This window comes from Amphibalanus amphitrite, unplaced genomic scaffold (assembly GCF_019059575.1).
Source record: "Amphibalanus amphitrite isolate SeventyFive unplaced genomic scaffold, NRLGWU_Aamphi_draft 000911F_arrow, whole genome shotgun sequence".
Classification (NCBI taxonomy): Eukaryota; Metazoa; Arthropoda; class Thecostraca; order Balanomorpha; family Balanidae; genus Amphibalanus; species Amphibalanus amphitrite.
This window is the reverse complement of record NW_024882405.1, coordinates 228322-241771: the sequence shown is the minus strand read 5'-3', so window position 1 is coordinate 241771 and position 13450 is coordinate 228322. Positions and strand designations below refer to the sequence as shown.

Here is a 13450-nt window from a genome sequence, read left to right as displayed (position 1 = left end):
CAGCCATCCACTCAGACTCAACAAGTCGGACACACGTTCTAGAAAACAGACTTGACGTGTAACGTCAGCAGTAGTCATTTAGGTCAACATTGCCGAAATTTGATCGCATGCCAGTTATCCGAAGCGAATGCGATTTATAGGTTCATTGCAACTGAAAGTAATTAAAGAATGGCACATTTTGGTCTCTTGCACACTTCTAACATATGAGACGGTTTCAACAAGGACAGTAACCGAATACGTTCAACCCGGAATTTTTCGTATGACACCCTTAGCGTCTCGGCCAAGGTCATGTGTGGTTCGGCCGCTGATGACAGGCGCGGTCACCTGTTCGAGCACCTGTCATGGTCGGACACACCTGTCATGATTTTTTTAGGGGGGGGGGCTGACACAGCTGTGACCCTACTTAGGCGATTAGTGATTGTCTCGGCCAAAAACCAACAATCTCAAGAGAGGCGACGATCAGTATCGGCAGCCGGCGAAGATAGTTGAAGAAATATGCGAAGAAATATGTTCAGTGCACATATGCCTTCGTACATAAACCACTACAATAGCTCAGAACATGATTTGTTGTTGTTGATTGATATTCAAGGGCCTATACTGGACTTCGGAGTAAAAGTGCTAAGCCAAACAAAAGCTAAAAAAAAAAAACATTTTGTAGAATACAAAAGCTCAAATGCATTTAGAATTTCGGCACCAGTTAGGTACACTAAAAATGGTGCGATGACAAATTAAAAAAATGTCTTCCTAAAGAATGTTCGCACCCCAATAAGTTTATATCAACGAAAATGCGAATGGTCATTGGTCACCCACCAATTGGGTCACCATTCGCGTATTCCACGGAACAATACAACCCGGGTGGGAACTGGGAGACTGGCCGTGACAAATCACTCCCTCCCCCCCTCCCCGGGCGGGAGGGGTGGGAGGGAGCGTGAGAGGGCACATCGCCGCGACCATCAGCGACAGGTCAGATCGGCGGCGGCAGGGGCCGAGTTCACAGCTGCGGGCACACCTCCGTCAGAGCGGCGACGAGCAGCGGGCGGGCGAGACGGGCTCACCGGCGCTGAGGAGCCGTGCAGCGCCGACCTCAGCGAGTACAGAGAGGAGGAGACCGGCGAGCTGACCCGAGACCAGGTCACGGACATCCAAATTCGTCAGTCTTCAGGACGGCAGTCGGCACTGGTTAAATTCACCGGTACACAAGCCTGGTGAAGCAGCTAACAGGTGCAACAAGCGGAGTCCGTCGCTCGTGACGCGTCACGGCGGAACTGTGACGCCCCCGAACGGTGTCACCCTTCACTCTGTGTGTCCGAGGGAGCGCCGTCACATCACTGACGGACCACTGACCGGCGCGGCGCCATGGCTAGCCAGGTGAGGGTCGGTCCATCTATGTATGTGTCATCGTCATCGCTAATCACTTAGCTTTACCTAATTCAATCAATTGACTGATCTGCCTGCTTCAGAATATTCAGAACACTCGTGTGTAAATTTCACTCGTTTCACTCGTGAAATTTACACACTCGTGTTTAAATGATCCCACTCGTGCATCAAATATCCTTTACTCACGGGAAGGCGTGAATAAAGTATAATTTATAAATTCTTTTACACCATCAATTACCTATTAATTTTTCACACAATTTTGTTGGGGTAGCTACTGGAGACTGAGAAACGTCTAAATCATGACAACCTTATAAATTACGTTTAAGAAAATTGCTTACAACTACCATGCCATTTACAGGTCTCCGGTATCCCGAACAACATATTCACTTCCCCGCCTGAAAAAATCGATTCCGATTCGGTCATGAAAATTGTCTCAAATGAAACACATACGGAACCATATTTTCGTGCGCTAATAAAAAGGCAACTTTTCAAAGATATTTTTAAAATGCAACAACCAGCACTTAGGAAAGCATAACATGCAAAACAGTACTCAACTGAGTACAGAGTTCATAAAATCGACCATGGCCAATGCGTTTTATGTGGCTGATCGTACTTCAGATATATTGGTGGAACCTCCCACAACAATACAAAACCTGACGTTTTCAACAATCATGCTCATTTAGCGTTGATTCCGCGCACTGCGTAATTCTCTCCGTGGTGACGCAGTCATTAATGCGTTTATGTGGGAACGCCCTCACCGGTGACAGGAAGTGAGGGGGAGGGAGAGGGGAGTGGGAAGAGGGGAGGGGAGGGAGGAGAGAGTGAAGGGTGAGCGATCGATGCCACGTGCAGCCGTGAGAGCGGGCAGTGGCCGACAACGCACCTGGCCGGTCGCTGTATAGATTTTGGGGGGACAGTTGGGGCGAGCAGGGGACGCTCGGTGTATATGGAGGGTATTGCGACCCTCGGGGCGGGGAGTCGCCGCGGTACGGTGGACACTGGACAGCGGTCAGTGCGAGTGACGCTGTGGACAGCAGCGGAGTGGACGTACCGCGGTGGATAGTGGAGACGCGCTGAAAATAGTGGACAGAGTGGACGAGTTACCAGCGGCGGTGGACGAACTGGAATAGAGACACCGTGGTTGTGAAAAATATTGTGCGCTTTTGCAATAAATAAAGCACACCACAGTACAACAACACAACATAAAAACGAGAGGAGCGCCGTGTTAATCACTACGAACGAGCCAAATCGCCTGCGTTCGTGTGAAGTCGATTCGCGGATCAAGTGCGAATCACGCCGAGGATAGAACGGCGGGTAGCCAATAGGACGGCGCGTTACGGACTGACAGGACGGAGCGTTTGAGACGGACCGTATCCCGAACTCAAACGGAGCTCGATGCCGCGACTGGGCAGCTCCGACCGGTGCCTGGGTACGGACCGGAAGTATGTCGCTTCCGGTGATCCCGCCGTCATCCTGACGGCCTATACATTGTCGCTGCAGGTACTAAGAAGGGTAATGTAAATAAATGCGAAAGATCAAAGAGATAGGCTGTGCAAATAAACCGAAAAATGTTCACTGTTCTTTGTAATGTTCCACTGTTAGCCTGATTTCTACTTATGTCCATTGATACGTTACACATAAAAAGCGTTAAAGTTTTCATTTCCCCGGTACCTAAACTCTTCAAAAGCCCCCGCGGTTCATCATAAGTCCGTGTGTACCAATCCCATCCTTATAACCCTTGATGCACCTACAATTGAAAATCGTTCTTCTAATGTTCTAACTAGAGTTCGTTATCAGCATTCAGTAGTGCCTTTTGTAAAGGTGCATTTGCAGTGGTTGTAAACGCATAGTAACACCACATACGCTTCGGATCACGCCATACAATGTGTCATAAAGTTCGTCTTTACAGTGGCAGTAAATCTCTTTTTTCGTAATGACACAACAAATTGAGGACGTCAAAATGATTACCTTTCAAGTATATGATACTAGTAGGTAGAAAAAGCAATGCCGAGGAGGGAATTGAGAACTTAATCGTAATTATCATGATTTAAGAGAATGCCACATATTCTTGTTCACAAAAAGTGTTTTGTAGCGATTACCTATCATTACTTAAGAACATCGAATTGTGATGTGACCAATAAAAGATTCCCTATCACTGCTTGGTATGATTCACAGGTTCATTGTCTATGACCACTGTAATAGCATTGCAATTGCATAACAAAGTTGCATTTTTTGCGAAAGTCTCTATGAAGGGATTAGCACCGCTGAATACAGTGAAGTTGAACCGTGAATGAAAGCCTCAAACCCTCCATAAACATCTGTTCACAGTACACAGAGATGAGCGAAACCAATGGCAAACAGACGAAGGAGCCCATCACGACAGCACAAACGCCCGATATGAACGGGAAAGGAGCAAAAAATGTCGATGCAGAAGGAAACGTAAGTACCAACTACCATTAGAGTGAACGTAAAATGCATTCCTATTCTAGCGTTCTTAAATCAAATAGGTACCTGAACAAAAAGATCATCGGAATAGATCGTTTAAAAACAACTGATACGAGTACATTTTACATTTGTACATTTACAGACGTACATTTGTCTTCCAAAGCACTTTATCGGGTCGTTGCGTACCGTTTACTGGTGTAGCAACTGTGATTCATATACAGCGCAGGTAAAACCGTCAGAGCCATCAGAGACTCCTTATTCTGACCTCTCTCGCCCTCCATCTGACCTCTGACCGCTGACCGGTCAGGAGGGCGCCGCCGACCAGGAGCGGGACCAGTGGAGCAGTCCGATCGAGTTCCTGCTCTCCTGCGTGGCCATGTCGGTCGGTCTGGGAAACGTGTGGCGCTTCCCGTTTACGGCGTACGAGAACGGAGGCGGCGCCTTCCTCATCCCCTATTTGGTGGTGCTGCTCTTCATCGGTGAGAGGGGGAGAGGGAGAGGGAGAGGGAGATAGAGAGAGAGAGAGAGAGAGAGAGAGAGAGAGAGAGAGAGAGAGGAGAGAGGAGAGAGAGAGAGGAAGAGAGAGAGAGAGAGTAAGGAGGGGGTAGCAAGCTATGATGCAAAAAGTAGGCTATAATGTGCTTGTTTATTTGATCAGTCTATTTTGGTTGCAGTCCAATAATCCGACATGCTAAAGAAATCATTACTTGTCCTCTTCCAGCTCGATCACGCTTTACATAGCGAGATAAGGCAACTTGATTGATCAGCCAGTTTGATAAACCTCGCATTATTTGCATGCTCCCACAGCATTTGCTTGCTGGGGTTGTTATGCTTATGCAGCTTTAGGCGGGAAATTATCAGATATACAGTTTTAAAATGACGGTCCATATTTTCGTGTTCACAAGTGTGGACTTTTCTAACCAAGTGAATCAGAGTGCTAACCGCAACTGGCTGTAGTTCCCACACAAAGCGTCAAGAGGTTCAAAGCTAGACAAGTGTTTCTAACGCTATATGTGGAGGCCGCCGCACCCTGTGACTAATCCTGTATTCCACAGGAAAGCCGCTGTATTTCATGGAGCTCGCCATGGGCCAGTTCTCGTCGTACGGCTGCGTCCGAGTGTGGAACGTGGTGCCGGCCGCCAGAGGTAGGTACTAGGTAGGCTGTGCCGCAATGCACCAGCCGCCGCCTGGGTGCGTAGGCTGTACCGCCCAGCACTAGCGGTTCCAGGGGATCGTCTGAGAATGGCTCAGCTCAGCAGACAGTATCGGCGGAACACCTTCAATTAAGGGGGGGGGGGGGGCACTGCCGACTTTTGGTCCCATTCTTTCCATGCAACGCCCATAGGGCTAATGTTAAAATGCCAAAATCAAAGGGGGGCACGGTGCCCCGTTGCCCTCCCCGTTCCGCCGCCTATGTCAGCAGACAAAGGCAAAAGCGAGGCTGCTAAAACGGTTCACCTATTCAAGAGCTCGTTCCCCGTTACCTGAAAATGATAGAACTTCGTGCAAATATAGTAGCTACATATCTAATACATCCACTTGTATACCTGATTCTCGAACCGACCTCGGAGTCACGAAGAAGTTGATCAGTGATCTCACGCCACCCACCGGGACCGCACCATCAGTTCGTGCCGCTGCCGCCAGGCGTCGGGTACGGCCAGATGATTGGCACCGCCTCCGTCGTGTCCTACTACGTGGCGCTCATGGCGCTCACCGTGTTCTACTTCTTCGCGTCGTTCTCGGCGGTGCTGCCGTGGACCTACTGCGACCCGAGCTGGGCCGACATGAGCCACTGCGTCGACCCGACCACCAACATCTCGGAGCTGAACCACACGCACGGAGATGACAGCCTGATCGGATCCACCGAGATGTACTTCATGTGAGTGATCAGATGGGGGTTTGAGACGTGGTAAGAGCAGAAGCAATAGGGGAGTGGAGACTTGAAGCAAGCATTAGGAGATGAAGATGTGTTTAAAGTGACCATCCCACCTTAACATTACTTTTGAGTTGAGATAGCCAAATTGGTGGCCATGGCCTGCAAATACCGGTTTCGGCACTCACGACATCGAAAAATGCTTTAATTCGGAGATAGGTATGGAATTTCAAACTTGCAGTTTTTGGATTCTAAGGGGCTAATGCATTGGAATGCCCCCTTAGAAGTTGTGACGTCAGCGGCGATCTAACGATTTTAAAACCTTATACTAACATCTTTGTGAAGCAGTGGTGGACGGTGGTATATGCTATTTGCGCGCAACATCTGCCGCAAACGCCGCACTTCCAAAATGAAGTCGCTAGGAACAGCGGAGATCCCAAAAAGTAAACAAAAGTAAAAGTATAATATCTTGAAAACCAGTGAGTATTTTTCGGTGAAATTTGGTAGATATTCGTTTTTGCTCTTTCTGAACCGAGCGACATCACTTTCATGCCAATTCATTAACTTTTTTGAAGGTAGGAGGGTCCCTTTAATGAATTGCGGTAGAAGAGGGACAGACAAGTAAAGTCGACAGCATCCACAATTATGGATTTTAGTGTTGATTTTCCAGAGGCAATTAATGAAAAGACAACATTAATTTGAATATGAAAGTCAGACGAACTGCTTCAGTGCTAAAGAACAACTACCAATGCACGATAGGCCAGGCTATCCCGGAGCGTCCCTGGTAGCTTTCACACTATTTCAACTAGTAAAACCTCCCCTGCCACAGGAGGAACGTGTTAAAGGAGCTACCCAACATCGACGACGGTATCGGGACGCCCGAGTGGAGACTGACGCTCTGTCTGGCCTTCTCGTGGATCGTGCTGTTCCTGACGCTGGTGAAGGGTGTCCAGAGCTCTGGCAAGGTGGCCTACTTTACAGGTAAGCGGCGTATTGAGCCGGGAAGGCTGTATGTTCGGCAAGGCTGGGCGGGACGACGGTAATGACAGAAATCTTGGGATCGTGAATGATCTCGGAAAAGTGAAGTAGATGAGTCAAGCCGGCGATATTTGGCTAGGGTGCCAAATCACGTCGCATAGAATAAGCATACAAGGATATAAATAGGTCAAAACATCAAACATAAGTCTGACATGCGACAGCCATCAAAACATCTTTGTAGTTAATTTCAATACAAAACTTCCCCCTTCGACGATGTATCACTGTACGACTGACGGCACCCCACGTACCGCCCTGCAGCGCTGTTCCCGTACGTGGTTCTGATCACCCTGTTGGTCCGTGGGCTAACGCTACCCGGCGCCATGGATGGAGTGCTCTTCTACCTGGAGCCGCAGTGGCACGAGCTGCTCAACCCAAAGGTCAGTCGCAGTGAGGATCAGTCCGTGCCACTGCCATAGCAAATGAAATGTATGACAGTTGGTGTTGTGTTGACTGTTGACAAAGAACATTAAAAGTATGTATGTAAGTAACAAGTATCTATCTAGCGCATTTCTACTGTCAAATGAGCTCAAACAATGTCGAGTAGCTGATGCAACGTAAGCCATATTTGAAAGAAAACCGACAATCGTTCGAAGTTCTCTGATGATCGCTGCTCTTTTTTATTTCACGTAACCTTAACCTTGGACCTTTAACCTTGGACTTTCTCAACAAAGTCACAATGATTCGATCCCAATGCGAAACACCGCACGGCCACCGTCTTCCGTATCGCACCCCGCTGATCCGGCCGAACATCTGACCGCCCCCCCCCCCCCCCCCCAGGTGTGGTACGCGGCGGTGACGCAGTGTTTCTTCTCACTCTCCACCGGCTTCGGAGCGCTCATCATGTTCTCCAGCTATAACGGCTTCAAACACCCCGTCGCCAGGTGGGAGAGCCGACGGCATGGCGAGATCCACCGACAGCAACGGGTTATCAAGCCAAAGACATGAGGTGCAATCGAGGGATGCCTCTAAATCAAATCAGTATGAATCGTTATCGTGCTCCTGCTTTGTGTTTGCCCAACTCTTGACATTGAGTCTTGCGGTGCAGCATAACTTCAGGCGTTCACCACTACCGCCATCTATCGAAGCTAGATTGAAGCATAAGTACACAGACTATCTGCTGTTTGAGCCGCAGCCCACAGCACAGGAACTCGTCGTATCAGACACCACCGGAACAAACCACGCATTTCTCGCTTTCTCTCCCTCAGAGACGCCACCATTATCAGCATCACGGACATGTTGACCTCCTTCCTGGCGGGCTTCACCATTTTCGCCATCCTGGGTAACCTGGCTCACGAGCTGGACACCACGGTGGACCAGGTCATCAAGGGCGGCGGCACGTCACTGGCCTTCATCTCGTACCCGCAGGCGCTAGCCAACTTCCACACCCTTCCACAGGTCAGATCATGTGTAGACCTCCATATCGAGAGAATTGTTCCCATGTCGATTCAGAGAGGTTTACGGTAGGATGTCATTACTGTAACGTCATAGAATCTAAGTGGCGAGACGACTGGGTGGGCATTAAGACCGCATAATTTGAAATATGCGGTACATTAGGGTGTTTCACATTTTCAAAGTGCCATATTGCGAGTCATATCGATGTTCCCCTCAAATGTCATCTGCTCACAAGTTTCTGTGTAAAATTTCACTTCATTCTGATGATGTTTAGAGGTCGCACATTTCTGCGACTTTTCATCTCTGATTTTGTTTCTGGCCGTAACATGAGTACCTAGTCTTCCTGCGAACTGATTTGGTTGAGAAACCCAGGCAGTGGCGGCGGAATAGGGGGTGCAGCTGCACCCCCATCGAAAAACATGGGGGTGCAAACATATCTTTTTTGCACCCCCAAAATCCATACAAGGGGCCCGTCGCACCATCCAATACATTTTCTCCTGAAAACCAGTGATCGGGAAACGAACACTGATGTGGAAACATCCGGGGTGTCTATTTATGGTCAGGAGCGCCCCATGCTAGTCGGGGCCTCCACACCGGCTAGAAGTGTCCCGAGCCGCGTTTGGTGCTCCACACGGCATCTGAGGGCCCCCACGACGGCCTCAGAGGGCCCTTTTATGACGATCTCTGAGGGCTCCCACCTGAGGGCTTTGTCCCCTGGGGCCCTACAACGGCCACTAAGGGCCCTCGTGACGACCGCTGAGGGTCCCACAGAGACTCCAGGGGCCACGCTGGCCTCTGAGGGCCCCTATGACGGTCTCTGAGGGCCCTCGTGACGGCCCTAGACCCAACTCAAGTCTGAGGGCCCATTTGGCTTTAGGCGGCCCAGCGACGGCCTCTGAGGGCCCCAACACAACCAGGCTGCGGGGGCTATGCTGGCATCTGAGGGCTCTGCAACGGTCTATTGAGGGCGGCAGGGCCCTAACAACGATGGCCTGCGAGTCGTGGAACTCAACCGGAAGGCGCTGCCCAAGCGCACCAAGGAAGGATGTGCCCCCTTCTCTGTGTAACGAGTTTTGGTGACAAAAGTGTGCGACCCCTAAATATACTTAAATTTGGGTTTCAAGCATATCAATCGATTCAGTTTTACGGGTAGAGTTGGGGCAAAGTCGATATGGCTGAGTTTTGAACCAGCATTATTTTACCATAGTGTAATGAAACACCCTACGGTACATGTATCCCCAAAAACGCACGTCGCACAGTGCCTTCTTACAGGACAACGCATTGAGCACGGGTTTTACGGAATGAATATTATTATTGAAGTGATTGAACTACTTATGATTCATAACACGTAGCTCAAGTTGATTCACGGTGGATTTCCCTGGTCAGAGACCATCTCCTAACGCACCTCCCTGCTTTCTGCCGACTATCACACCCGTTCTGTTCTGTTCACAGTTGTTCGCAGTGCTGTTCTTCCTGATGCTGTTCACGCTGGGCGTGGGCTCGGCCACGGCTCTGATGGGCTGTTCTGTTCACAGTTGTTCGCGGTGCTGTTCTTCCTGATGCTGTTCACGCTGGGCGTGGGCTCGGCCACAGCTCTGACCGGCTGTATCATCACTGTCGTGTGTGACAACTTTCCCAACTGGGCGCGCTGGAAGGTCTCCGCCGGCATCTGCATCGCCGGCTTCCTCATCGGACTCATCTACGTCACACCGGTCAGTGCGCGTGACGACACAGGGCAGTCGCTATTATTCAATATTCATGCGTCATTACTATTTGAGCTCATTGAATTCAGGACTTCTCTCATATTGTAGCAGGTCATTATCGACTGATTCAACAGAACGAGGAATCCAGCATTTACGGGGCGTTCCAAGCTTGTCTTTCATCCATCCCACACATGTCCACTTTGTACAGGCATAGACCACCACATATCGCTCAGGTTTTCTACTCAACTCTCCGAATTCTCTCTCGCCAAACTTCAACCCAACTCCCATCCACAGGGCGGTCAGTTCCTGCTGAACCTGGTGGACTACTTCGGCGGCGGATTCATCATCTTCGTGCTGGCCACGCTGGAGACGATCGCCATACACTGGGTGTACGGCATCAACCGCTTCTGTGACGACATTCAGTTTATGATCGGCCAGCGGCCCAACATCTACTGGCGCTTCTGCTGGGCCGTCTTCATCCCCATCTCACTGATCGCCATCTTCATCTACTCGCTGGTCAAGATGGAGCCGCTGCTGTACGGAGATGTCGGCTACCCAGACATCGCCATCAGTGAGTGACCGGATAAGCAGGCGGTCTACCGGTGCTGAAAGACCTTTTTTATTTTTACAGTTTGTTGTTCTCCCAATCAGAAGAATATTTTGCTTTTCTTCATGAAAATGGACGCTTGCTTCATTTTGACAGGTTTTGATGATTTTAATTGCTGTTCATCATGAATGCCAACAACAACGGTAGATACATCTCGAGTAGTCGAGTACTCGGTACTATCTACTCGAGCATTTTGCCTTCACTTTCTGACGTGTAATCCACCGTCCCATGTCCGTTTCCCCACAGCCTGCGGCTGGGTGCTGACTGGCTGCGCGCTGGTCCCGCTGCCCGTCTGCTTCATCCACGCCATCTACGAGAGCCCCCACAGCGGCCTGATGAACGTGAGTGACACAATAACAGCGCACTCGGCGACCGGGGGTAACGGGTAACTGGAACGGGTGGTGGGTGGATTGTAAGGCAGCGCAGTGTTTAGGTTGATCAATGATATATTTGATATTGAGGAATGGAGAATGTTCATAGAAAACCAGCAAACAAATATAGCATATACAGAACCGATTCAATTGCCTAGGCTTAATTACCTATTTATATCTTTGGGCACAAGAGATCATTCTGAGCGACAGAGCTTGCATGCCACCAAAACCAACAATCATAAGCCATAACCAAACAAAATGCCCTAGCTCACTGAACCGATTCCCATCTGACGCCCTGTTCTCTTCCGTCCACAGAAGATCCGCCACTCGTTCCAGCCGAACCGGCAGTGGGGCCCGATGAGGTCGCTGGACCGCGAGGCGTGGCTCATCCACACAGGCCAGGAGGAGCGACTGCACGGCACACAGGCCAACCTGAACGCTGCGTTCGCCGCCAGCACGGCTGAGCTAGACACGGCAGGAGGAGGGGACGCTCCGGCCGAGCCCGAGACCCGAACACAGCTGTAGGGTCCCCCTGCAGAGGGATTGCGGAGGTGTAGAGTGAACGACAGCTGGTGGAGCGGTTAGGAGGGTAAAGGAAAGAGATTTGGAAGAGAGAGAGAGAGAGAGAGAGAGAGAGAGAGAGAGAGAGAGAGAGAGAGAGAGAGAGAGAGAGAGAGAGAGAGACCCACAAGTGTGTGCTGTGCGATGAGCAGGATTATTACGGGCTATGGAAGAGCCCGGATCGAGTGAGGAGCGTAATTACGCCCCAGTCACTGTGGAGACCAGTGTTTCCTATTGAAACTACATCCCTACCCAGTACCCACAGGGAGGGATGTAGTTACGACGTGCAAAGATGAGAGATTCGGTGTGATACACTGTGGTCAAGATAGTGAGGTGGGTGTGTGTCTTCGGTAACGCGAGTCAGACATGGCATCTGATATCTGAGGAACGTATAATGAACTGAAGTGGGCATTAGCTACCAATTAGCACAACAATCCAGCAATAATTGTGTTGACTCATCCGAGAAAGTTGAAATGCACGAGCTGGCTACCCACGACAAACGTTGTGATAGGGACAAAAGGCGAACTAGCATCTACAAATTTAGACATCTTTGGGTTGTAGGAACTCCGTGAATCATAATGATATCCCGTGGGACCAACTACGCAAAAAGCCAGTACCTTATAATTAAGAACAACTTTAAAATGTATTCCGTCCAAGAACCCTGTCCATATTTCATGGCTGTCTTGCATGATTGATCGCTTATGATTGTCGCCATTTGCATGAGAAGTGTCAGATTGTAGCACGTTGGATAGACATCACACTGCAGCTAGGTAAACTAACGAAACTAAAGGCGTACTGAGAAAGGAGATGGGCGAAAGTTTTAGCTTAGATCGAGTGATTGAGCATTTGAACAAGGCATTGTACCATGGTATCACGTATCACGATGTGCCGAGTGTCTGACACGATGCATCGAGTTTCTTATATGTATCTTGGTCTGACACGACCAGTTACAAGGCCAATGGACTTCTTTGAATAGTTTTACGCGTGCATTTTATGTAGCAACGGTGTAACGCTGTAATTTATTAAGTGACATTGATTTGAAAACCGACAGAAATCAAATATTCTGCTGGTCCCATTTACGAACAATTTGTGTGTGTATTATCCGTACGAAGAAGCTGGTTAAATGTAAGAGCATCAGGCATTATGTGAAGCCGTAAGTAGCGCGAACACAGTGTGGCAACAGCGATTGTCTTTTGCTATGTGGTTTCTTTAATTATGCATCTATGCTGTCATGTGAAAACTTGAGGATGCACAATGGCACTAACACACGATAATTGTGAATATATGGATGTCCAGTTACATGAATACATACTACATATGCAACAAGTAACTTATGTAGTTTAACATTAATTTTGTTCCTCTTACTTTCTACCCGGTAGAAAGCGTATACTAAATGCGTGGCAGTGGGCATAGTGTTAAGCCTGAGTAAATTTGCCCATCCCAAGGCAGGGATAGGAATGACACTCGACAAGGTTTATACAGCAAAAACCCTTTTGATCACCTTATATTTTTGGTATACGAGCACGTGTTTCGGGCGAGAACATCCAAAACAATAACAACACACTTTTCGGCAGTCTCACTCACATACATACGGTCTGCAGCTGCATGAAAGCTCGCCACAGCGAATCACATTTCTCTCTCATCCATCTACCCTGGAACTTCCTCTCCCAACATCAATCACAATCAGGGCTTTGACGCACTGCAGGGAAGCGGTCTCTTTGACTTTGATGGCCGGTCAGCCGAGGTAAAGTCCTTAACATACATCAGGATGATCTAGCCCGACTGAACTTGGGATCACATGGCATGACTAGACAAGAAAGCCAATTATCCCAGCAGGCTATCGAAACAAACCGTTTTAGATATCTAAGGAGTCGGCTAGCAACTAAGTGTCAGCAAGACGGGATGATACTATGGTGTTGAACGTCGGATGTCTGTTGTGAAATTTACCTACGAAAATGACGAAAACCTGCAGCTTGTCGTAAACTACTCTAAATAAGTTAGGAACCCGCGCCAGAGGTGGTGCATCATGATATAAAATGTCGCTTGGTAGTCATAAAACTACCGAAACAAATCCCTAACCAAC

General features: G+C 49.0%; 2 protein-coding genes across 3 annotated transcripts in view; one reads left to right on the top strand and one right to left on the bottom strand.

Moving 5' to 3' along the window:
- LOC122367957 (ruvB-like 2) overlaps positions 1-13450 on the bottom strand; it is a 51396-nt gene that overhangs the window by 33817 nt on the left and 4129 nt on the right. The window lies entirely within an intron of this gene.
- LOC122367956 (sodium-dependent nutrient amino acid transporter 1-like) lies at positions 964-12697 on the top strand. 2 transcript variants are annotated; one of them, XM_043341514.1, is made up of 13 exons: positions 964-1368; positions 3706-3816; positions 4130-4301; positions 4878-4967; positions 5467-5701; positions 6525-6676; positions 6992-7110; positions 7511-7614; positions 7939-8128; positions 9661-9837; positions 10123-10399; positions 10682-10776; positions 11122-12697. In XM_043341514.1, exons 1-13 carry the CDS (start codon positions 1357-1359, stop codon positions 11329-11331), a joined length of 1944 nt encoding a protein of 647 aa, XP_043197449.1. In that variant the 5' UTR covers positions 964-1356; the 3' UTR covers positions 11332-12697. The 2 variants fall into 2 exon arrangements, with proteins under 2 accessions (XP_043197449.1, XP_043197448.1); XM_043341513.1 differs by lacking the exon at positions 964-1368 and adding an exon at positions 2407-2877.

What these genes read in the sequence shown, in the direction of transcription:
- LOC122367956 (XM_043341513.1), top strand. Translation starts at nt 2,773, where the DNA reads ATGCCGCGACTGGGCAGCTCCGACCGGTGCCTGGGTACGGACCGGAAG. An exon ending in ATGTCGATGCAGAAGGAAAC is followed by an intron (nt 3,817 to 4,129) that starts GTAAGTACCAAC and finishes CTGACCGGTCAG; the next exon opens with GAGGGCGCCGCCGACCAGGA. An exon ending in CGTGGTGCCGGCCGCCAGAG is followed by an intron (nt 4,968 to 5,466) that starts GTAGGTACTAGG and finishes CGCTGCCGCCAG; the next exon opens with GCGTCGGGTACGGCCAGATG.